This window comes from Misgurnus anguillicaudatus, chromosome 21 (assembly GCF_027580225.2).
Source record: "Misgurnus anguillicaudatus chromosome 21, ASM2758022v2, whole genome shotgun sequence".
Lineage (NCBI taxonomy): Eukaryota > Metazoa > Chordata > Actinopteri > Cypriniformes > Cobitidae > Misgurnus > Misgurnus anguillicaudatus.
This window is the reverse complement of record NC_073357.2, coordinates 29,734,182-29,760,187: the sequence shown is the minus strand read 5'-3', so window position 1 is coordinate 29,760,187 and position 26,006 is coordinate 29,734,182. Positions and strand designations below refer to the sequence as shown.

General features: G+C 39.4%; 1 protein-coding gene across 13 annotated transcripts in view; it reads right to left on the bottom strand.

The window, feature by feature from the left end:
- sox6 (SRY-box transcription factor 6) overlaps positions 1–26,006 on the bottom strand; it is a 179,372-nt gene that overhangs the window by 81,981 nt on the left and 71,385 nt on the right. For all 13 annotated transcript variants that reach the window (XM_073858798.1, XM_073858797.1, XM_073858800.1 and 10 more), the window contains one exon: positions 10,031–10,120. In XM_073858798.1, coding sequence (XP_073714899.1) covers positions 10,031–10,120 — 90 coding nt within the window. The remainder of the gene's footprint in view (positions 1–10,030; positions 10,121–26,006) is intronic.

Sequence of the window (26,006 nt, the reverse complement as noted above, 5' to 3'; positions counted from 1 at the left end):
TGTGAATGGTTTATCTGTAAAATTTATACATTTGCTACCGATTTTATTAACCTTTGGCTCGAGCCCTGAAGGGACGCATTAAGCGGTGGCTGATGTTGGGAATGACATCTGCCCTCTACAAGCTAAGAGAGAGAGAGAGAGAGAGGTGAGGGAGAGATATATAGAAAGAGTTGGGGGGCAGAGCATCTCTCAATGGATGGAGGAAGAGCCACTCCACAAACTCATAAGGACTGCTGGATGTCAAATCCCATAACTTCCCCTCACCCATCCACTCCTACTATATTCTTCCATCCTCCAACGTTCCCCCTAAGTGAATCTTGGGGTTGGACGCGTATCATACTGAGGGGCAAACATCTGGATTCAATTCTGCCCACTCAAGAATCCTCCTGACAACCCTCAACCACACATTTCAATCACACAATTCACTACACTTTATTCTGCTATACATTCACTCTAACAGTAAGAATTTTAGGGGGATCTATATTATAATTATAATTTCTATGTGCATAACCATCTAATGTCCTTCTTATACCCATTAGAAACCACCTATCATGTTACAAACCATAATGTGTGTGTATATATCTGTGTTAAAATGTGCCCAGTGGTTGCTAACAGAGTGTATTACAGTAGCCATGTTTTAGTTAAGGGGCCACAGGCTCTGAAGGGCCCAGCACAGGGTCTGTGTGTGGGGAGTGCTGGTCTCCACAAACACCAACAGCATACTAACAGAGGCTCCATTGTTTCGACTCCGGCTCGATTGTCCAGAACTCACCCCTACCCCCCACTCCACCCCGCTTCAAAAATGTCTTCCCTCTTTTCTCTCACTTCTGTTTCCCCTCCTTACATTTGTGCTCTGTTCTGGGCCTTTCTTATTGTTTTATTGTCTGTATCTGTACACTAGAATAGATTAAATCACTGCAATATTGCTAATCCTGTTGAATGGTGCTTAGTTCATTCTGTTACACTCTGTGTAGATTTTGGTAGACATGTTTAGAGAATCCTGTTCTTCTTGTGTTGAATTATAGATCAGTTTTAAAAGCAGAAAAAAAAAATTTATTAGCAGGGGAGCGTATAGGGGCAGGCTTAGTTCAATGTGTCTGCAGAAAGCTGACAAAGAAAGTACTGCATTGCTCTTAACAGCAGCGAGTCTGGCTAAGGTGTCTCATTGCATTGTCATTCCTCCAGGATACGGTCTGGCCAGGAGATTCCTCCTCTTTAGCTAAATAATGATTGTAGGTTAGGTTTGTCTAATTCATCAAGACTGAGGACATCAAAATTGCAGGACCTCTGGCTGAGGGATAAACGAAAAACTGAGCGAGAATATGTATGTGAGAAATAAGAGACAAGAAATATGAGAATTGTTATAGTTTTGAACTTCACATTTAATGTCCATTATTTTTAATTTGCTTAAATTTTGTGTTAGTTTTTTACTCTTTTTTGCTCTATTACTATCTTAGTTTTGGTTTAGCGGTTTCTAGTTTTAGTTTAGTTTAAGTGTTTTCAATATTCAGGTTTAATATTTCAGAACTCCAAAAGTTTAAAGTGTATGGGTACTGATACATTTTAAATGCATTTTTAAAATTTAGTGTTTTTTAATATATACACTAATAAACACTGTAAGTTTTACAAACTAAGTTAAATAATTAAATAATTTCAACTTATATATAGGTTTATGTCAACTATATTTCAAATAATAGGTTCAATCGGCTTGCATTAGATTAAACTTGCACGCAGCACTGTGACATTTTTATATTTTAATTGAAATAAATAAATAAATAAATAAATAAATAAATAAATAAATAAATAAATAAATAAATAAATAAATAAATAAATAAATAAATAAATAAATAAATAAATATATATATATATATATATATATATATATATATATATATATATATATATATATATATATATATATGGCCATCTAAATGTATTTTAGCTTTTTTTGTAACATTTGTATTTTTATTTAATTTAAATTATAAAAAATTTAGATATTTATTAACAATTACAATGACGGCATCTGTACTCGACTGAGACAGGACGTATGACTGACACAGTTATAACATTTACCGTCCCCTTCTATCAGTGTCACAAAACAGATTGGATGACATTTCCCACAATGCCAAACTAGAATACCGGAGAAAAACAACTGTGACTGCAGTGAATGAGCGAGAGAGGGAGCTGTCAAAAAGAGGGGCCAGCAGATAAAAGACACTTTGTAAGGGTGCGATTTGTTCTGTCCAACAGCTATTCTGCCACCCCATGCCAACCCCCCCTTCCCCTCTAATCAAGCGGTCCCTAATTTGAGTTCCAAGTCCAGCACCAAGGGAAGAGAGGGCAGCTTGTTACTTTGAAGAGTCCCAAGTGAATAAAAGAGAGAAAAAAAACTAGACCGACACACACTAGGAAGAAAGAGGAGAAAAAAGAAAAGGGGGCGAAAAAGGGAAAAACTCTCTATTCTCTTCCTTTGGTTCCTTAGGACAGCTGAACCATTATGATTAAATTTGAATGACTTTTCCCCCCTAATGTCCGAATACTGGAATTTCTTTGTCTCAGCATCAGTCGCCTTTTGTAGATGCTCCCATATGCTGCGAACCCATCCTAAGTAAATTAAGATGGCTTTAAAAGCAGCTATTGTGCCCAAGCTGTGTCCGGATACAGGCTACACATATCTGGCGTGCTTGACATGGCTGGCAGCTCGGGGGCTGTGGAAAGGTATATTCCCACATCCACACCATAAGAGCCACTAATGATTTTCAGACCAGCCATACACACGTAAGGATTTATAGGGTCCATATGGACTCCGAGGGGGTTTTAGCGTAATGTATAAAGTCTGATTTGGTGATGTTGTCAATGTCAACACCAAATAAAAAAAGTTTACATTTATAAAGGCAATTGATTGTATTTTGTCATCGACCTCAAGGGTAACATTTCTAAATCCTACAGAACATTATTGCACCTAAGGACAAGTCCCAAAGGTAAAAACTAAAAACCCAAAGGTAAAAATAAAATCATAAAAAAATTTTTTTAAATCGCACATAATTTCTGGTAAATTTGATTATATATATATATATATATAAACGTGTATATTAAAACTCAGATAATTTTTGTTTAATGCCAAGCAACATTTCGAGTGATAAGGCATTAATAAAATAGATTCCCTTGCTCCTAAATTGAGACGGTATGACCAACAGCTGTTTTACCTGGCCTGCTGCCCCATGCAATGATCGAAACCTTGCCGATCCTGCCAATAAAACTTCATTAACTAGCATGCACTAGGACCTGCTAGCACATGTAAGCATATGGCGGCTCAAATCATCATCTTAAAAAACCTTTCAATGCTGCATTAAAATTTAACATAATGCAAATTTACAGCTCTTATTCGGGCTATAAAAAGGCAGAACGTCTTGTCCTCAATTTGCACGGGTGCCAAACCAGATACAGTAGTGTGAGCATTTAAATGTGATTAACTGTGCATGCTAGCATGTATACGAGTACCGCAGTATTAGAATCCCCAGCATATATTTTACTGTAAACGCTTCAATAAACTGCAAAAAATACATATTTCTTTAATTGGTTGATAATGCAACCAATAATCCACTAATAAAACTTCACTCTAGTATTTTATGCTATTATTTTATTTAAATTCCTGCAGTTTTTCAGCAAATTTAGTATAAAAAAAATCCATGTTGGCCTATGTATGGCTATACTGTGTGTCTATGCATATGTGTGTGTGAAAACAGCATACAAAGTCTGCAAGTAGATATCTATTAACACACACACACAGTACTAAATCTTACTACACACTATCAATAAGGATTTTTCTCCTCGAATCTTGAAAACACTTGATTGACACCAAAAGTCAACAGAGTGGCTCTTAAACAGAGACACACTTCATGATCTTGACGTTCATGGGGCACTTTAATGTCGACTAATAATCTAATGACGACAGCAGCGATGCTCACGAGTATAATTAAGATAATGCAAGAGCCCCGCTCTTCTCCCAGCATCCTCAACATCGCACAAACCTCTTCATTACAGAGTCCTACTGAGATAACAGTTCAACCTGACCATATAACACACACACAAACAGACTGGTGTGGAGCTGCTGGTGTACATTTCAGTGTTTCTCCTATCAAATTTTATCTGCGCCAAGGTCACTGCTGTGAATGTAGTCGTCCTTGAATGCACACTTTTAAAATGTCTCATTCATCCCTCACTTAGATACCTTGACCTCTCCCTGTTTTATTTTTATTATTACTATTATCATTAGAGAGAACAAAAAGCCCTGATTGGAGTCAACAACTATACCTGGCAACCATTCAAGGCCTAACTTGTTTTTGAAACTCTGGATAAATACTTGCACTTGTGTATTCACCTAAATCTGTGTAAAAAAATGTCATTAGTAGCATTGTACAGTGTCCCCCCCCCCAGAAGCCCAGGGTTGGAGAGGACACTATGGAGACCCCACTCACACACTCACCAAAAGCGCTCCGGGCACAACTGGTCCTCCCGGATCTTAAACGGCATTACACGGCCGTGAGCAGAACATTGGCTTTGTAACCCACCCTTTGATAAACATCAGCTCTCCAGACGCCGCAGCGCACCGCATGTTTGCCATTGGCATGCATCACGCAAAGATGTTTCTAATTTGTGAATAATTGTGTTTTTGGATTTTCACCACCTTACCAGAGACACCGTCGGCCTGGACTACAGCGTGTAACAGTGTAGGACATTCTTAATAACTGAAAATATTTGCCTTGCAAGAACGCATGCCCTGTGGTTTGAGAAGTGATTTTCCTCTGGTCTGAACAGTCTGTGTATGCGTGTGTTTGCTGGGTCTCAGCGGCTGTCTTCCCCTTAACACACTCCTGTTCACAAGCACTTTCAATAACACCATGCGAGGAGGAGAGGCAGCAAACAAGGTGTGCCTTTCTACAGCCAAACGCCACGAGCTAAATTCCTCAATTCATTAGGAGAGAAACGGAGCACAGCTCTCCGTGCATTCATCTTGCAAATGTGGCCCAAAGAATAATAATTTACAGTGGCTCATATTTCACTTGGGTACATAAGGGCAAACAGTTTGACTATTGAGGCGTTAGAGAGAGAAAAATGCAGAGCGTGCCATCGGAGGATGGGGGGGGTGGAAGAATATTTCAGACGCTGTGATGGGTAAAGAAAGATTCCTCTCTCACTCATGAACAATGACTTAGAGGAGTTTGCTTACAGTATGCATGGCTAAAAGTGGGCTAGATCAATAAGCTGACAGAAATATGTAATGTTTTGCCTCATTTTGATTATTCATAGAATTTGATTTTATGTAATTTAAATAAATTCAGATATTTAATTTTATCCATTCAAAGCATTAAAGGGATAGTTCTCTTTAAAATGAAAATTCTGTCATCATTTACTCATCCTCATGTTGTTCTAAACCTGTATGAATTTCTTTTTCTGATGAACACAAAAAAGCTATTTTGAGAAATGATGGTAAACACACAGTAGATTGTGACTATTTACTTCCATAGTAGGAAAAAAATATTTTGGAAGTATTGTGATAAATGAAGAAGAAAATATTTTGATAAATGATGGTAAGCACACAGTTGACGGTACCCATTAAAAATAAATCATATTTTTTATTCCTACTATTGAAATCAATGGTCACTATCCGCTGTGTGTTTACCATCATTTCTCAAAATATCTTCTTTTGTGTTCATCAGAAAAAATAAATTCATACAGATTTAGAACAACATGAGTATGAGTAAATGATTTTAAAGTGAACTATCCCTTTAAATGCTCTCTAATTTCTAAGTCGTTTTAAAAAAAAGCATCTGCTAAATTAACAAAATGTGCATGCATTACTGTTAGTGTCAAAATGCATATTTAAGCATATATTTTATTGCAACTTTATATTAATAGAAATGTAAAAATATGTATTTCTACAGTACCATATATTTTAGATGAAATGCAACAGATAAAAAAGCAATTGAGGAATAATAAAATGTAACAAATGTTCATGTTTATTGCAGTGTCACATCATATATCTATACTATAGTATGTGCTCTCAGCTTTTATTGAAGCCATTAAGAGTAAATCTGGAGTTAAATTGAATAATCATGTTTTCAAGTAAATCCAGCTGCTGGAACAATCGGCGTTCTGTACCCTCTCAGCCTCCACAAGGGTCTCAACCAGGTACGCGTCACATCAAAATCATCCTGCTCTATTAAACAGCTTCTACTTATCTATAGGCCACAGGACTTTCTCTCCACAACCATGTTGACGGTATTCAGAAATCGATTAGGAAAAGAGTAAGAGCCGTCTTTCTCCATACAACAGCGCGAGTCACCGATTTCATGCGGTTGTACAATGCTGAGATTTCTTTATCTTTTTAATATTCTGTCTGCACGAGTTAAGTGCTAGATTCACCATATATTGATAAAATAATTTTTTTCAATAGTTTCCAACAGCACACATCAAATTATGAATGAGCAGGGTGGCAGCGTTTTAATTGTATGCAAAATGAAACGTAGCTAAAACGAGTCAAAGCTGCTCGTACACCAAAAAACTGACTGACGTCAAACGCCTTAATTGCACCAGCAGCACTTCTTTGGGCTAAATTTGGAAATGAAATCTCTCTGGCATATATCTGATGTGTTACTCTGTATTGGTTCATATTTCTCTCTCTCTCAATTGAGCAGGCACTGCTGTGGCTTGGACCTTCTCCAGACATCCGGCTTCTCCTGCTTTGTGGTTTTGTTTTGCAGATTTCATCTCTCTCTTCGCTGTTTTTCCTGATTGACAGCTGTGCTCAGGTATGAAAACAAACACAGCGTTCTGGCGGCGACGGGTGGAAAGCGATCCACAGCTAAATCCCCTTTACCCCGTGTACCCGCTACTGCTGCCCCTTGCTCAGCCTCCGTACACTTTCATAGATTTAAAGAAAACATTTAAGGATTCTCCACCAGTTCAGCACATTTCTGAAAACAGTTTATACTGTACAGTTTCTTTCAAACATGAAACATGAGAAACACAAGTAGGGAATTATGGGGGACTAACTGAAATTGTTACACCTTGGACAACTCTTTGAGCCGGTGTGATGATTTTGTTTACCTGTTTTGTGCAAAAGCAGATAACGTTGTGGCAGGCAGGTCTTAACGTGCTTAAGCAAGTCTTAGTGTTCTTCAAGTTTCTGCTCTGCAATATTGTTCTTTGTGCCCTAAAGCGTTCAGTCACTTTCTTCAGCTACTAAACGTTTTGTTCGTACCACGGTACGGTGTTTTAACAGGTTCACGAGGTGAAAAATATGTAAAGGTTTTAAAGAGCAGCTGCCGATATTTTAAGCATCTGTATGTCACGAACTCAAAGCGGAGTCGGCGTATATAGAAGTAAGAAAAAACGTTACTTTATTCCAGCGTGCAGTTTGGCTGATTCCTACCCAATTTATTTATCGTACAAAGATCAAAGGCGTGTTTTTACAGTATGGGAACAATGGCACTATGGAAGGATTGTGGCTAGAATGCACAATGCCATAGTTTTTCCACACGAGAGCAGAAACAGCAAGGCCAAACAGGCAATGGCTTCCTTTTCATCCTCATGCCATCTTTTATCTTGCGCTCTCCTCCATTAATTTCAACCTAGCGACACGCGTGGCCTTTGTATTGATTTTTTTTAACCCGACTATTAACGCGCCCTCCGATTTATCGTAACACTTTAGATCTTAATCATAAGTTGCGCGTGTTTTCTCTTTTTCAGCTTGGTGCCTTTGTTTGTGTATTAATTAAGCAGACCTTGTGTGTCTCCAACCCTGAGCTTCCTTTTTAATTGCCCGTATTTACATCGGGCCGACTTCAAACGCCGAGAGAGACATTTTGTAAGGGGGAGCACAAAGGAGGCCTTTGAAATGTCTACAGTCATATGAAATGGCAGGCTAATTAGAAACCTTAGGCTGCCGGTATGATATGAAAAGTAATTCTGTCTGTTTCTCTACAGCCGCCCGCAGCCTCGCTGGAAATCTCGACGGAGGCCACCGGTGGGGTATTATCAACGCCTTCTACCTGTTTAAACCATTTAAACGTGACCTCACCAAACGCCATTTATTCAACAGGAAAATACCATGTAATTTAAAAAGATCTCTTTTCAAAAGGTTAAATCGTTCCTCGCCATTTTCTCAACTGCACTTTGATCTACGGTGGCACATAACGGAAGCAGGTACAATGAATCTGGTTTACCAAGATGTGATTTACATTTGGGGGTTCATTAAGGTTATTGCCGATGAATGCACTTATTAGAATGTATGACTGTTTTTTTCTGTTCTGCCTTCCTCACCCTCAACCCCTCCTCTTTCAGCACACACACAGAGAGAGAGAGAGAGAGAGTAAGAGAGTAATCTAATAATTAAAACCAAGGACAAATGTTATTCATAATTCTAAATAGCATGGGAATGGAAAGGGGAGCCATTAAGCAAAGGAACAAAAAACAATAACACAATAACGCTCTCCAATGTTATTACCCTCGCAATCTAAATCCCACTATTAACTGCCTCCGTAATGTCTTCTCTCTCTTAAAACTGTCGTGACACGCTGATGCTATAACATTTGATATTCTGAGTGTTATGACACCTGTACCTCTCCAACAGAAAAGACACGTGGCTGTTCGGCGCCTAAGGTGCACGCGGGTGACAAGCGGGCAGAGCTCGCATAAAGTTTGTGTGATAATCCAGAAGAATGGGTGCACCAGAAAAATAAAAAAGATACATAGAGAGGGAGGAAAGAATGGAGCCAGGCAGCAATGGTGTGTTATCAGAGGTCTGCTGCAGTACCGTCTCCTGCTACATAAACACTTCTCTGTAACAGCCTGTGCTAAGACCTGCTCGTGCAAAACAACGAGAAAGTACGTCGGTAAAAAACAGAACCTGTAACGCACGCCTATCACTTATCTTTCATGTGGTTATATAAGCCTCATTTCCCTTCAAAATGTCTCGAACCCTAAATGTATCTCACCTGCCGGAATAAATCAGCATATCCTGTCTAATTTCTATTCTGCAAACTATAGCCCCCATAATGCATTTCAAACCCACATAACAGTCGTGCTGAGAAAAAAGAGGTTAGAGTTACGACACTCGAGAGAGGAATTTGGACAGGAAAGATAAGAGTAAAAAGGATTGTGATGTGATACTTTTCTGGAGATAACATTTATAATCATCTTTGATATGAGCCTCTTTCACACAGTAATTCTGGTAAATTACCATGAATTTACCAGAATGAATTTACCAGTAAATACAAAAATGTGCTGTTCACACATGCAGTGACGTTCCGTCTTTTTACCAGTAAGACATCATTCACACATCAGTATCAAAATACCGGTAAACTCGGAGAGAAAGCGGAAGTTACCTGTGGCGCGCGGCCGGCGAGCTCCGTCCGTGTCGTATTTGTAAACGGCGGGTTATGACTTAATATCCACGGTCCGTATTTTGTTGTTTTCACATCTGTGGCAAACGGTGGCGAAGTTGCTCGTGACCAAACAACATTGCGTTAGGCGGCGTCAAACGGAACCTGCGCGTTTGCACATTAGGCTTCACAGATGGTGTGCTAAGGACGTCGGGAATTTGGCAATTAGATGGTAAGCTGTTTTAAACAACTTTGGTGAAGAAATGTGGATGTTAACTTCAGGTGTGCTCGACTTTTAAGCAACATGTGTGTGGAAACGTCTGTAAACAGTCTGGGGGAAACCGCGTCACCTGTATAAAAAACTTTCTGATTGGCCCGCCCGATCTGTCAGCGCGGTCTGACGTCATCTAAATGCCGGTAATGCTATATTTTTCGTTCACACACAGCGCTTACCGGCAAATTACCGTTAATCTTACAACCTGTCTTACTGGTAAATTGGGAGCACTGATTTACCGGAAAGGTTCTGTTCACACATGACATGTTAACTGCAATTTACCAGTAAATTACCAGTAAAGACTGTATGTGTGAAAGGGACTATGAATGTAGACACATTTGTAGGTCCCTATTCTAGTTAAAATTCTTACCTTTAATTTCTCCAAACAGTTCGCCCGTGTTAAGTCGATCCATCTTCTCTTTCCAGTCTTTAGAAAGGAGTTTCTCCATGCAGGAGGATTCTGAAAACACACCATGAACATCTCGAATCAATCCGAATGCAATTTCAAATGAAGGAAAATACTTATTTTATTAAACTGTCAACAAAATAACAATTCAATATAAAAAAGTGTAAAAGGTATGAATAAAACACAGCTTATACTCTTGAAGTGCAAACACAGATTGACTGAAACGCAGACGCTCATAATGAAGGAGCATTCAGACAGCATGTCTGTACTGAAATACAACATAGCTTCGACTATGACCCTTAAACCTTGCGGAAAAAAGCATCATCAAACACCAAGAAAAACGAAAGAAAGGAAACGGGGAAAAAAGCTTTCCTTTAAAAATGTGCGTTCAGCAAAATAAAAGAATTCCTTTTACTCTTCTTAGTGTAAAATGAATGTTACACCTGGCTTTCAAAAGATGCCTGCGTGATAATTGTTAAATGTGTGTTCTGACGGATGGGCCGCGGTAATAACAAGAAATTGTATAGGGATCAGCAGCTGAAGTGTACTAAAGTAGAAAAGTGTCGCACCAGTTCACAAAGAGGTCAGACATGTTTTTTATAGCTTTAATTTATAAAAGAAAAACACCGGGCCCATAACTGAAAAAATGCTTGCATGCAATGTTAGGTAAACTACATTGTGTAAAAGTGTCAAGGTGAATTTGTTTCGACGTCAAGACGAAAAAGTAATTGAGAGTGTGAAAAGAGCTTTATGAAAGGCATTAATTGTTTAATACCGATATTAATTAAACATTATATATATATATATATATATATATATATATATATATATATATATATATATATATATATGGACAGGTATGTTGTTCGTTCTGAATCACAAATGTAAATGTACACATGGAGAACAAAGCACATGTATATTATGTGGATAATGTAAGATGGGGCCCCTGGTCCTCTGAAGGTCAACCGGAGAGACTGAAAGAGTGATAAGAATGAGGTGATGCACAAAGACATAAAAGGGGAAGACGGGCCTGCTTGACTGGCCCCGCACAGCCGGCAATGATGAAAACAATTAACATTTGTCTGGCAGACAATGAATCAGGAGGAGGAATGGCTGGAATCCGCAGAGCTGCGGCCCCAGGGTCGATGATAAAGAACACACTGCTCACCAGTAAAAGCCTAAAACTTGCAGCCTGGGTCAGCCTGTTCCCATCACACAAGTGAACTCAAAAACAGACACACACACACACGGCACTGAGATACATCCAATCATACAAACACGCGGATGGAACGAAAGTCTGGTTGGTTTAGGCCAAAACGTCAGATACAAATTAAATTAAAGGCTTAAATATTAGGCCATATATGAATATTATTATGTATCTGGGTTAAAGGAAAACTTTTTTTTATATTTTACTATGTTCTTACCTCAACATAGATGGATGAATACATACCTAACTTTTTTCAATGGGTGCACTTTTAATCTTTGTACAGCACTTTGTGAATGTGTTAGCCTTTAGCCTAGCCCCATTTATTCCTATGGCTCCAAACACAAGTTTTATTTTGTGCCACCATACTTACTCGTGTAACTACTCATGTAACAGTGAAAACATGGAAGTGTTTGGTGGCTTCTAAATTCATCCCTGTTTGGATCCTAAGGAATGAATGGGGCTAGGCTAAATGCTAACACATTCACGAGGCGCTGTACAAAGATTAAGTGCACTCATTGAAAAAAGATAAGTATGTATTTATTCATCTGAGTTGAGCTAAGAACATAGTAAAATATTGACAAAAGGTGGCGTTTTCCTTTAAGGAATTCTTTGGTGGCACAAAAAGACTGTGAATCTCACGTTGCCTTTCGATGACATCATGAACAGCAAGAGTCTGTACCCTGTGTGAAAGGCTAAAGGGTACAGGGCTAAAGCAGACATTCTTGCAGGACGTCGCAGCCCCGCGGCACCGTGAACTGCAGTTAAACCACTCGTGTGCACAATGGGTCATTTGTGAACACGCTTTGGCAAACAAAAGGGTACAATTCATGAGCACAAAAGTGCTGGGAATGACTTCGGGTATTCTGTTTTGCGTGCTTTGTGTCTGTGCGTATTGTAGTCATATCTTGAGGTACTCCAGGCCATAGAGCATTCCGGATGAGTGACATCATTGCACTCATGAATGTGGTGTGATGCGATCTTCATCTTATGCCGTAAATTAACGTCGCAGTTATGCCTCTATTATCAATGCTTTATCTTTGGCACAAACACGGGCAAAGACGGGCACAATATTTAAATATCAATAAAATGAAAGGAAAAAATACATAGGATAAACAGTAACATCACTACACGCTTGCCGGAGATTATGGGCTTGAAAATGTTTGACATCTTGCAGAGAAAGTCTGCGGTGACGATCACTGCTGTGATACAAGGCAAGGTCTGATCAAGGGGAGGTCACATTTTCTTTCATTCTCCATTTTCTCTATTTCAGTGGGGCCAATGGGACGCCTCCATTTGGGTCATTTGAACATTATTTCTACTTTACTGACTTTCTCAATACAGAACTCACAGTTTGTTTCCTTGACCTTAAGCTGTGCAAAGATCCTATGTTCGTGTCTGCTGTCGCTCGTGAATAGAAGTGCTTCCTCTCTCAACACACTCCCTTTAGATAACCACACATACATATATATATATATACACAAACACCACACACATAACAATATATATAAAAAACAACAAATAGCAGTACATTCTTTCCTTCAGGCTGGAAAAAGAGTTGGACGAGAGAAACTTCCTTATATGGCACAGGGCTAGGGTGAAACTGTCCTGGGGGTTAAAAGGTTTTAGGGAAGACTTTTCCCATATTTCGTCTCTCTCACACATACGCACACAAACACACACAGCTCCGCACAGATGCTTCTCCAGCACTTGATCATTAAGGAATGCACCAACTGTTGGAGATAATGCGGTGCCAGCTCCCATTCTGCTCCACTCCACCTCCCCTGAGAGTGGCCGCTCCCTCACTCCTACACGCACACGCTACAGCTGGAATGTACTGGATCTGTCCTCCACACATTTTTACCTGAGAAAGGTGAGGGATGTCTGGCATTTGTGAATGGCAAAGTGGGGAAACGACCCGTAGAGAGTCGCCCAAAACCGCTGCACGGTTTGTTCAACGATTTCATGTAAGGCTACTTTAAGAAAACAAGCAGTTAACAAGACGGGCGTCTGGGTATTTTCAAAGTACCCTTATAAAGCTGGAACGTTTGAAAGGAATTTAGATTAATAATATGGGGATATTTTTTGCACAATTTCCCAAGTTGCATTCCATCTTTTCTGGAGAGAGCATAAATGCCAATGGAAACACTGCTTAACATCTGGATAATACTTAAATGTCATACTAACATATTACCGATGTAAAGAAACAAAAGTGGACCATTCGTTTTCGAAAAATCAAACAAACCTTCAGCCACATCCATTCGTCTCTCGGCACTGCTGCTACTTTGCAGAGAAATTCAGCGCGACCCATTGAACGGGGTAAATTTCCTTCCCACATTTGCAAAATACAATTATCCCAGAGTTCAGAGACAGTTTGACATTTATAGACTCTGAAAACTAAGCAGGAAGCGTGGAAAAGATTGTCTAGAAAGGCCTGTCAGGATTTAGAATTGAGAAGATAAAGCAAGCATTGGCCTTATTGTTGTTATCCCATGAGGGCTCCAAAAATCTCAAAGTGTCCTCTCTCCTCCTCCCAGATAAAGCGTGGCGTGGCTCGAGGAAAACCAATTCAGCCCAGATGAGATTGGAATGAAAACAATAGCCCTTATCTGTGTCCTATTTACATTTCCCAAGGTCTCCCATCTCTACAGGCAGCTTAGCCACACTGGACTTGGAGCAGCTTTGCCCGTCCCGCTGATATGACATGGCATGGGCACAGGGGAGAGGACTTGGAAGACACCCCACTCGACCAGAACCTCTTGGGCACCAAATCCATGAGCAGCAGTGTATTGAAAACGAAGAAAGAACAATAAAAGATAAAAAAAAAGAGAAGGAGAGAGAGCATTGCGGCTCCTGATACACTTGTGTCTCAGTGCGGGTGTTTCATAAGAGTAGCCCATCCACATGCTCAAGAGACCATCAGGATTAGAAGGCACCACACTAGTTTCTCCAGTCACAACACAGGCTGGAAAATAGCATCCTGCAAGCCTCCTAAACTTTGACACTCGTATTACAGTCATAAAGGCCAACTTTAAAGAGAAGTGACTTACTGAATCCAGTGCAGTCACAGTAGGAACAGGCCTATGAAGTGATATAACCACCCTCCATTGCCTTCTTGACACGCTAATGGACAACCTACACCTGGCCTCTGTGTATCTAACCACTCATCTACAATCCAACCTCGACAGCTCGGTTTGCTGCCAAAGAAATCTCGCACTTCTTTACAATGGCAAATCAATTAAGACACCTAGAGCAAAGATCAGCTGACAAGATTACACAGAAGGTCTTAAATACATGAAAAGGAAGAACAGCAGCACTCATAAATCTCAGCTAAGATTCAGGGATCGTGTCGAGTGTAAATGGTTTCATCGCCAGCTGTAACACAGAGCCAAAGTTACATGTTTAATAAAAACCACAACAGGGAAAGACTAGCACAGGTTATATTGACAAGTTGGCTTTAAACGGGCCAAAAATAGTTTAGGGGTTTCACCTTTGTATCTATTTTAAATTTAAATCAATATTAAACTGTGCATACGTGACCCTGCTTGTGAAAACCCAGCTGAAGTAACAGATTTTTTGTTTCTTTGAAAATATAACATTGATATCTTTAAAGGGACACACTTTTTTTTGAAAATCTGCTCATTTTCCGGCTCCTCTAGAGTTGAACATTTGATTTTTGTTGTTTTGGAATCCATTCAGCTGATCTCCGGGTCTGGCTGTACAATTTTTAGCATAGCTTAGCATAATTCATTGAATCTGATTAGACCATTAGCATCACGCAAAAAATAACCAAAGAGTTTTGATATTTTTCCTATTTAAAGCAATGATATTACGCAGCGCCTGAAAATAGTCAACTGTTATTAAAAGTAATCAAGGAGCCTATTTTAAGGCACTGCGTAATATCAATGCGCCTCCTGCAGCCATGTTACAGCAGCAAAGTCCTTGATTATTACGCCAGAATGAGAGTATAGTTCCTAGCCATACCTGCCTAGAAAATCGCAACTTTTAATTTTCTGTCAGTCTTAGTACATGATGTAACTACAGAAGAGTTGAGTTTTAAACAGGAAAAATATCCAAACTCTTTGGTTATTTTTTAGCATGATGCCAATAGTCCAATCAGATTCAATGGATTATGCCAAGCCAGGCCAAAAGTGGCACCGCCAGACCCGGAGATCAGCTGAATGGATTCCAAAACAGCAAAAATCAAATGTTTAACTCTAGGGGAGCTGGAAATGAGCATATTTTCAAAAAAAGTGGAGTGTCCCTTTAATATTGACTAAGTAAAGCCATGTCAAACATTTACAATTATTTTACTGTAAAGAAATGACATATTCAACAAAATATGTCTGAATTTAAGTCACCGGAATTGACTAGGTCATACAAATTAGGGGGTTATTTGACAAAAATGGGAAAGAAAGATTGTAGGACTTGATGTCACATCACACAAATTAATTTCATTATGATTAAACTTCATCACGTAGCCCACAAGTACCCCAAACATACACTCTGTCAAAAGCAGTACTACTGTAGATCTATAGTCTACTGTACGTAACTGCCTAAAAACATTTAATCTAAACTACATTAAATGGACTTAACTACTCAAAGTCGTCATTAATGACCTCTAAGTATGTGTACGTGTGAGCTGTTTTAGCTGTGTCATGCCCCTGAAAATGCAGTTGTGTTGAGTGGAGAGGTTGCATCCCCATCCCGATGAGTCTTGCCCTGTGGCAGACAGCCAGAACATCTGCCAGCACCCCCAGGTCTCACATCGCCACTGTAATCCCCACCACAGGAAACGGCTCTTCCTCAAATCAATCCTTAGACTTGAGAAACAAGAGAGAGAGAGAGAAAGCGAGCGAGGGACAGAAAGAAACAGTCCGAGTTGTCCCGCTCCTAAAACACTTCACAGATACACTTCATTACAGCTGTCCTCAGTGAACTGCCCCATTGTACTTGCACTGTCCATTGTCAATTGTCCACCAACCACTACATCCCTAAACTGATTTATAATGAACTGTAGCTGTAGTATATCAAGCCTCTTCCTCTCAATAATCCTCAAAAAAGCATCGCTATTGTACTCCAGAATCTCCAGAGTGCAATTTTTTCCACTAAGCAGTGGCCTAGAGTGCAATTGAATTGCACTGCCAAAACAGACCTCAGTGCTACAATAGACACATGGCCACGTGCACCTGTTGTGTAACACATTGCATTTATCATATTCATTGGCTCTCTCACTCATTACACACTTATTCTTTATTTATTGCTGCTAGACTTCATCTATTCTGTTGTTTTCTGCTCACTACAGGTGCACAATCCACCCACACCATCACAATATCCACACCTGCATTGTATAAATATTGTTACATATATTGTGTTGTATCATATAGGTAAGTATATCACATTTTTTTTATATTATGTGTATATTTTTAATTGTATAATTACTAGTATTGTACTTTTTAAGTGTACAAACTAAAGAATGCTCTTATTGCAATTCATAACTCTTAGACTAAAAACTTGCCATTTCTCAGTGGAAGCAAAAAATTACCAAATCAATGATTATCTGAAAATGACAATGTTGCTTTTTAACACACACCCGCCAATAATAAGGTATAATGGTCCCACTTGAAGCCACCTAGGTTAAAGGGCACACACACTGCAAATGTAGCAGTTAGGTTCATAATAATCCTCTAAGCACCCTCAAATCTAATAATGTTAGGAGAGAAAAGAAAATAAAAGTAGTCAAGCAGTCAAGGTCAAGAGAATACCTAGAGTTTTGTGTGTTTTAACAGAAAAACAAGTTTTTCCAACCACTTTCCTTGGCTTTGTCTGAAAAACATCCCCTTATGATGTCACATCTCAAGGCAATCCTTGCACTAGATTTGTTCTCTACCACAGAGATGCTGTAGTCAATAGACTTGCAAAAAAAAATTCCCATCTCCCTCCATCTCCTTACAAAAACAAACTGGAGTCACAAGCTATGCACACACGCGCCACACAAAAGCAGAACGCTGAGTGAAAATCTTCTGAATGTCTTAATCACAGAGCCACTAAAACAAGACTCCATCATCACACAAAATAAGAGTATAATAATTACAAGAGGCACACAGGAAAGTGAAACGGCATAAGAAAACATGTTTTGTCGTTCCCGTCGTTAGTTCCAGAGACAACAGCTGTTAGCTGGGGCGGCGGCGGCGAATGCTCCTGAAGTCTCCATAATCACGCTGTTATTGAAGTGAGGACAAAAAGGGCACTAATTGCAAGGGAGCAATCTAAACGTAATAGGTTACACACCCGGGCGACGGTGCACAATGCTAACAGCTAAAAAGAAGAGTCGGATTGAAAAAAATAACCACAGAGAGAAAACATGCACGCACAACACTGTGTAACAGTAGCGTTTCCCTCATTTTCTGCCAATTACCTTCTTTCCCTGTCAACAGTTTTAATAACCTCGATCATTTCCAGAAGCCCTTTTTTCTTTTTCCCAGGTTTTTTTGCTTCAGTTAAATAATTTTGGTTCTTTAATATGCAAATGCACCCATTGGCATGCATGGGTGAAGAGGCCTGTGCTCCTTGAGATGTGTCAGTATATTGTCGAGCACCTGCACCTCGGGGAAGGCTTGATTTAATTGACACCTAATACTATTCATTATTCCACTTAGTGAGCATCTCTGCTAGTCACCTGTAGGTTGCTCGTACACAGCGCTGCTATTTCCTCCTGTCGACAGCTGCTGTAAATAGACTAACTAGCCTTAGAAAGTATTTTGTTTGATCAACTCGATCATTCATATTTTTTGACTCTCACAAATTGTTTTTCAATTAATAAAGGTGCTGGCTGACTAGTACTGCTGAAAAATATCTAATCGTAAAAATAAAATCGATAAACAATTTAAATTATATAAATGTATATATTTAGCTTACACTATAAACAGTCATTTAAATACCAAATCGAGTCTTACCAAATCGAGGTGGAAAACACCACCGTTTTTTAATATTTTACTATGTTCTTACCTCAACTTAGACTTATTAATCTTTTTTCAATGCGTGCACTTTTAATCTTTGTACAGCGCCTCGTGAATGTGTTAGCATTTAGCCTAGCCCCATTCATTCCTATGACTCCAAACAGGAATTAATTTATCAGCCACCAAACAGTTCCATGTTTTCCCAAGTATTTACACAAGTAAATATAGTGGCAGAAAATAAAACTTTTGTTTGGAGCCATAGGAATGAATGGGGCTAGGCTAAATGCTAACACATTCAAAAAGCGCTGTACAAAGATTAAAAGTGCACGGATTGAAAAAAGATAGGTATGTATTCATTCATCTAAGTTGAGGTAAGAACATAGTAAAATATTGAAAAAGTGTGGTGTTTTCCTTTAACCCTTTAACATAACTTTTGCCTCTCTATCACCATCTCTGTTTGAAACATAAAATTGCGATTTACTAACAGAGTGCTTATTTCTGTTGAAGTCAAACTAACTTTGCCTTGTGAAATCATATCCAACAGCTCAAAAATAAATAATTATTATAAGTTTAAAGGTCGTTCACACATTATGGATGATAATGATATAAAAATAGCAGATTTCACACGACAACGGTAAAATACATGGAACAATATTGTTGGGGTCATTTTCGAAGCAAAATTTTTTTTAAGTGATGAACGATTAACCATTGACAGCCAATTGAATCTATTCAAATGACAGATGACACTGTGCAAAAGCTTTTTGCTGAGGTTCGTAAAATGATCTGAGGTATCCAGTGCTGTTGCAGTGAAACTGACTACGTAATGTTTTTATTGTACTACACTGACTACGGCAATACATACTGTAAGATAATAGATTACACAAATTTAGATATGCGAAACACAGCGTGCTAAGGACATCCGCTGGTTAAAGCCAATGTAAATGCCACAATAACAGCGAATTTAAACGTTCAATGACATGTTAAAATTTGCATAATTTTTAACCAAAGGATATCTATGATATTAGTGAATGCCATTAAAGTTAAATGATTTGCGCGAGAACTGCGGCACACAGGCAAATTAACAAAGTTATCATTATCATCTGGTGGTGTGAACGCTAATATAGATATCGTTATAGTTAACAATAGTATATATAGCTACGGTTATTGTTAAAATGTGAATGACCCTTTACTTCAAATTGGGGTACGGTAAGGATTTTTAACCAATAAAGTTTGAAAAGCTTAAGTTGGGGTTGTTATTGCAATTTATGATAATCATAATTAATAAACATCAATTTTTAAACATTTTACAGGCCTGACAAAAATATATTAACCCTGTTAAACCAGATCTGTCATTGCCGACACATTCTACCAAGCTCAATTCATTTTACGAAACCTTTGGCCAATCAAAAAATTTGTATGTATGATTTGTATTTACTACAGTATCACTAGTTTATTTTTATTATTTCTAAATAAAAAGTAAAAATGTATTTTTTTCTATTTACAAACTCAGTAAAGATCAATAACTGAAAACCATTTATTTTCTGGAAAAAATGATACCTTACATGGGTATCCAACCCTGTTCCAGCTCCAACCCCCATCAAACACACCTGAACCTGCTAATCAAGTTGTTCAGGGGGCTACCTAAAATTAGAGGCAGGTGTGTTGGAGAAGGGTTGAAAATAAAATATGCAAAATAAACTGTAGAATTCAGGTTCTAAATGGTTCAAAAGGGTTATTTGGATGTAGATGACTGCAGTATGTCACTGTCTTTATCTGGCAGACAAGAGGTGCTAAGCTTACTCCAATGACCCCATCGTCTCTGCAATCGTACGTTTCCTGACCTTTCCAAACAGGACATGTGTCTATCAAGCATATATGAATTAACCACCCCCGTGAGGCTTCACCTCTTGTGCAGGGCAGCGCGTGACCTCTTCCTCAATCCATTTTACTGCAGGACTCGGCACTAATCAAGGTTGAATTATTAAAGTGAGCAGCCACCAATGATCAATTCGTGCTGGCCGGACCTCCCGTGACAGGGTCCTTCTTTAGCGCTAATGACACAAGAGATATTCCATCAGACAATGAAAGACATAAAGAGAAATATATCACACTGATTAGTAACACGACTGGGAGAGATAAAATTGAAATATGTGAAATAAAAGAAATAAAGACGAGCCGATCGTTTGAGTCAATCTTCCGAGATAAAAGCTTTGTCAGAAGAATCAAAGCCACGGATGGAGAGAATTTTCATGGCATGTGTGGTGCTGGCAAGACAAGCTGCCAGGTATTTTTATTCTCAAAAGGTTTCAAGAGAACCTCTGGAGAGGTAGTCTGGGCACCACCACCACGTATAAGAGCTACTGAAGAACAAAACTGAATAATAAATGCCTAAGAAGCCAGGGCCAGGAAGCGAGACACAGGGTCAGCATCCTCTGAAGGCAGCCATCCAAGGGAAGACTTGGGCATGCGATTAAAACAGGCCCCTCCTCAACAGGAGAAGGGTAAAAAGACAAAATTAAAGCAATGTTGAAAGAGCAAAAGAGATTTCGAACTAGGGAAGTACAACTCGAGTGAAGACATCTCAAGAGGAAGGATGGGAGGGTGGGCACAAGATGGAAAAAAATCCAATCAGAACTTAGTGCGGAGAGATCAGGAGCCAAGATAAGCCCATACTCCGAGCCCCCAAAACTGCAATCTCCTCTTAAGCTGGAGAGTGGCAGCTGGCAGAACAGCTGGTGAATAGGATTAATGTCAGAAGAATGAAATAAAACTCAACATATGTCCGAGCCTGAGGTGTTGGGACTGCGCTTGATTGTGCCCTGATGGATGCCATGTGTGCAGCTGGAAGGAGCTGCGCAGACGCTCAGCTGCGCTGCCTTCCCCACAAGGTCACTTTTAAGAAAACTAGGACCATTTAATGCTTGGATAGCAAAATGAACTTTCTCTCCCCTGTCCTCTTTAGCCTCCTCTCAGGCTCAGAGGAAGTCCGCCCTGACTGCTCCGATTCCATCTTGATGCTGTTCATTAGAGTTTACTCACATCTCAACTAAAATTCAGCCAAAACTTTCACAACATGGCGCGTATAGGAAACTCATTTCTTTAAGGGTTACGCCTCGTTGAGGCAATGCACAATAATAATTTTAAGTCAATTGTCGTTTATTTTTTTTTTTATTTTTTTTTTGTAAATCTGCAACCAAAATTAATTTCTGATCTATGTTTAAAATATTTTGATGCTTCCTTAGGGTTCCAATAAAAAAACAATAATAAATGCTTTTAATTGGAATTAATAAAAATGAAGCCACTCAAAAACGTTTTAGCACTTTAGCAGATATAAAATCAGAACAGATATGCGAATTTTAATTTATAATATTCATCGGATGTCTGTAATCATTAGAGCCCACAAACTGTAATAAATTATAATAATTTCACACAAGAATTAAATTACTGGGTACCTCACAGAGGAGCCATTTTTTATACTGGCTACCCTGCAATCTAACTGTCAGATATAAACCCTTCTGCTAATCAATGCTTCAAAACATTCGCTTTTATTCGTCTACGTTGAATTAATAAAAACGTGTGAATAATGACGCTTACTGCGATCATTTCGGCTCAGAGTGATTTAGTAAATTAATGGGTGCTAGGGACAAAAAGAAGCTGATAGGATCCACATGAATAGATTAAAATTTGCTGTGAAGCCAACTGTCTTGAATCGTCACCGAAACTTTATTTCACATTAAATACCCAAGCAACTTGGACGTGCTTGAGGAGTCCCTTCCACAATATACGAAGTGTTTAAACGCTGCGACAAGAAGATGATGTGGTGCTAAAATTAAAATAGGAGACATTTCAAGCGTAAAAACATTATGGCTGGATTTATATGCGGCCGTAATTGACAAATCGTTTCATTTCCTAAAAGTTTAAGAGCTTTCATTTACAAGCTTTGCACACGAAAGATAAAAAGTTTAATAAATGTATGATTTTTTTTGTATATTGCAGCACAAGCGAAAACTTTTTTATTCATAATATACTAATAAACAGTACGGTACGTGTGCATGGGAGCGAAAGTTAAACGGAGGTTTTTCATTCTTTATAAAACTGGCTTGACTAATTAAGGAAGCATATTTTCTGCTGCTGCCACTGACACTCTCCATTTTTATGAGGCAACAATTAAAAATGTTTTTGGTCCCGTGCAGTGCACCCTGTTTACCAGCATGTCAAAATCCACAGCTCACGCACACAGGCCTTAAAAGGTCACTATTTTTAGACATCTAACTCCATTCTCTCGCTCACACGCGCAGCTAACTACGGGCTCTTGCTGCTACACGGACCACCGGTGGCTGCTGAGTTCAGCCCACACAGCTGCACACAGGAATAGAAAGTGCCTACAGCGCACCACTGAACAATACTGACACAATCTGACCGGTACTCCCCATTATCCGAGGCAGGGCAGTGGAAAAAGTGTACGTTGATTTGACAGAAGCTGAAAGGTAGTTTCTATATCTTTTGATATCTGAGTAACTCTGCCGCGTCGAAACGGCGCAGTTACCGGTAACCATAGTACTTCGAAAGGTTAAAAATTCCGATTCCTCGGAAGTCTCCTCGCTGGCCTACAGCTAACACACTCAATGCACCATTGTTTCCCGCACGGTTCTGCAACAATGGCCGCCGTATTTTTCTTTGAATCGACCCGTTTCTTTTTCTCCGGCCTGCGGGGTCAAATCCACCGCAGCGTGCTGTGAGAAGACGGAAAACGCTGGCGTTTCACATGGAGCTAAGCTCATTTCTTTATCACCTCTCAAGAATGGGAAAAAGAAAGTGTGTGCGAGACAGAGGGACAAAGAAAACAGACGGGTGAAAATATCCAAGAGCAGTGTGGAGAAAATATATCCTCAGGCAGGGCACTTTGGGAAATTAAAGGGGTGAGAAAAGTGTGCCTAGCTACCCAAATCACAAATTGCAGATGATGGAATTTGATGAGAAAAACCCGCCCGGCAAACCATTAATTAGAATTAAAACTCATAACTTTAAGCTATCATTGGAACTTCATGACATGTAATTGATGACAGGGTCCAAAAGCATATTAACCATTTGACCTGCGCAGACTTAAAATTATATGGGGGCCACTCCCAACGAGAGATGGTGTTCAGCGAATAATTACAATGATCAGAGCCGCAGCATATAAAGCAATAAAACATGTTTCTATCTGTTTTTTCTGACATCCTATCTCGTCTCCTGGCACCGTCTGACACCTTATTGAACAAAGAGAGAGGTGAAACAGTAAACGGTACGATTCTCTATAATGTTTGATGAGGATAGCGTTCGACTGTGCGACTACAGTCTTGACTGTTGTGTCTGTGAATTTTGGAAAAGGTGGTGGCATTAGCAACCAGATGGAGCTGACGTGGGTGGCTCATATAAAACAAGCCTTGCTATGTGGCCTCAAATCATTAGCAGGACGCACTGGTCCGTCTGTGGCTCTGGTGTGAGTTACACTGACAACTATTTTGATCCTGAGTCAGATGACACCAGCTCTTTTGTCCAGTTATGTGCAGTCAATGTCTGGGAACTGAGCACAGGCGGGTGGTGATGTGGGGGATGTGATCTCATACTTATATACACGCATATACACGGGCGTTACAGGTTACGTTCGGCTCATTTAGATCTGCCTGCTTTTAATCTACATAAAGGGCCCAGCTATTTCCACCGGCAGCGCTCTGCTGCGCAGTGACAGATTTAAGGCTAATTAATGGGGTGGTCCGCTTTTCCTGGGCATCAGCATTTTGCTTTTCTCACTGTGCTAATCCAAATACTGAAAGGGGCACATAAAGATGCTTGCTCATTAAAAGCGTTAACCACTCCATTCCAGGAGTGCTTAACGCATATACCAATATCCCAGTAGCGGTGTTAAACAAGGGCGGCAGGGCTGTCCCCATCTACACTCTCCCTTTCGGACAAGGACAATGTTTCTACGGTAACTTTTATCTCACCATTACTTGCTATACTGTAATTAAAGGGAACATGAAATGGCATTCGCAACCCATTTAATTTGCACAATGTAATGTATTTCCGAGTGAAAGGGAATATTCAGCACAAAATTATAGGCTGCAATTATTCCATGTGTATGAGAAGGTAAAACATGTCACGCTACAATATTATTGCTTAATATTATATTTACCCACCTATAGGGCGCTAGTTATGTACATTGCAAACAAATCTATTGAAAGGCAGATAAAGTGACACTTATGCAATTACGCATTTGGCAGACTCTTGTCCAAAACATGCATTTTATCAGTATATCAGTCCTTGCGGGCAACAGTCCTTGATCTTGTGGCATGTTTTCTTAAAAATGCGATGGAATATGCGGGATATTTATGCAATTTTATGCAATGAAACTGCGGGAACTTGCAAAAATTGCGGGAACTTGCAAAAATTGCGGGAACTTGCAAAAATTGCGGGAACTTGCAAAAACTGCGGGAACTTGCAAAAACTGCGAGAACTTGCAAAAACTGCGAGAACTTGCAAAAATTGCGGGAACTTGCAAAAGTTGCGAGAACTTGCAAAAGTTGCGAGAACTTGCAAAAATGGTTTTCAGCTTTTGCTGCTTTTCAATGATGTTCACGTCACCTAATCACATCACTTTATAACGTTCCCATGGCAACAGGGGACATGGCTGCGCTTGTGTGAGGTAAATGCAACATTTTTCAACTTTCTGCTAAGATATATGTAATTTTTGGTACGAAAATGCGGGGATTAAGAAATCATGCAAGCCCAGCGTATTTTGCGCACGGAAAGTGCTGCGAAAGTGTGGCGTATTTGTAAAAATGCGTCCCCCGCATAAATATGCGGACTTTGGCTGATTATGCGTTAAAGGAACAGTATGTAAGAAATTTATATCAATTAATCATAAAGTGGCCCTGATATGTCAGTAGACATTTAGATATCATTTTCATTTCAAATACTTATATCACTGACAACAGTGGTCTGGCCACCAGTTGTGTGATTGCAGTACCAGTTTTAGCCACAAGTTTTGTGATTGCAATACCAGTTTTGGCCACAATCCTACATACAGTTTAAATCATGCGATTGCAAAATCGCGTTTTTCTGGAGGGACTGGTATATGTCATCTCTGGGGAACAAACCCACAACTAATTCAATGCTCTGTGCTACAATTATTTATCACATTAGTAAACGTTTATTAATTATTAAAATAAAATGCACAGATGAATCACAAATAGCATTAAAACGTGAAATATGGTAAATTTTAGACTTCATGCAGTCTCCAATTAACATTAAACAGTGGCACTTACAGTAATACAACATAAGGTCTTTAACAACAGTGTACTTGCATCGGGAAAAGTATTAATACACTGTACTTAGCATGTACAACCATGTTGGTCAGAGTAGGTTTGGGGTTATGGGTGGGTTTAGGGTTGGGGAAAGGGTCAAGATAGAGCAAAAACTTTTAATGCAAGTACAAACATGCATGTACACAATTGTTACACTATATACATTTTTTTATGCAAGTACATATTAGTTAAAGACTCTGAACATAAAGTGTGACTGATAAAATGCTAACTTCCCACGTGCAGCTGAGAAGCCATACCTATGGTGTGAAGAGGGCACAAACGGGCCTCTGTTCAGAAGCCCTGGCCTTGATTTGTCTCCCCGAAACACCCGTTTCCTCCTATAATAAGAGGCGCAGCTCAATGACAGAGACCAGCACAATGAGAGTGTTGTGCTTGGTCCCACACAAGGGGGACAGAGTCAACAGCTGAGC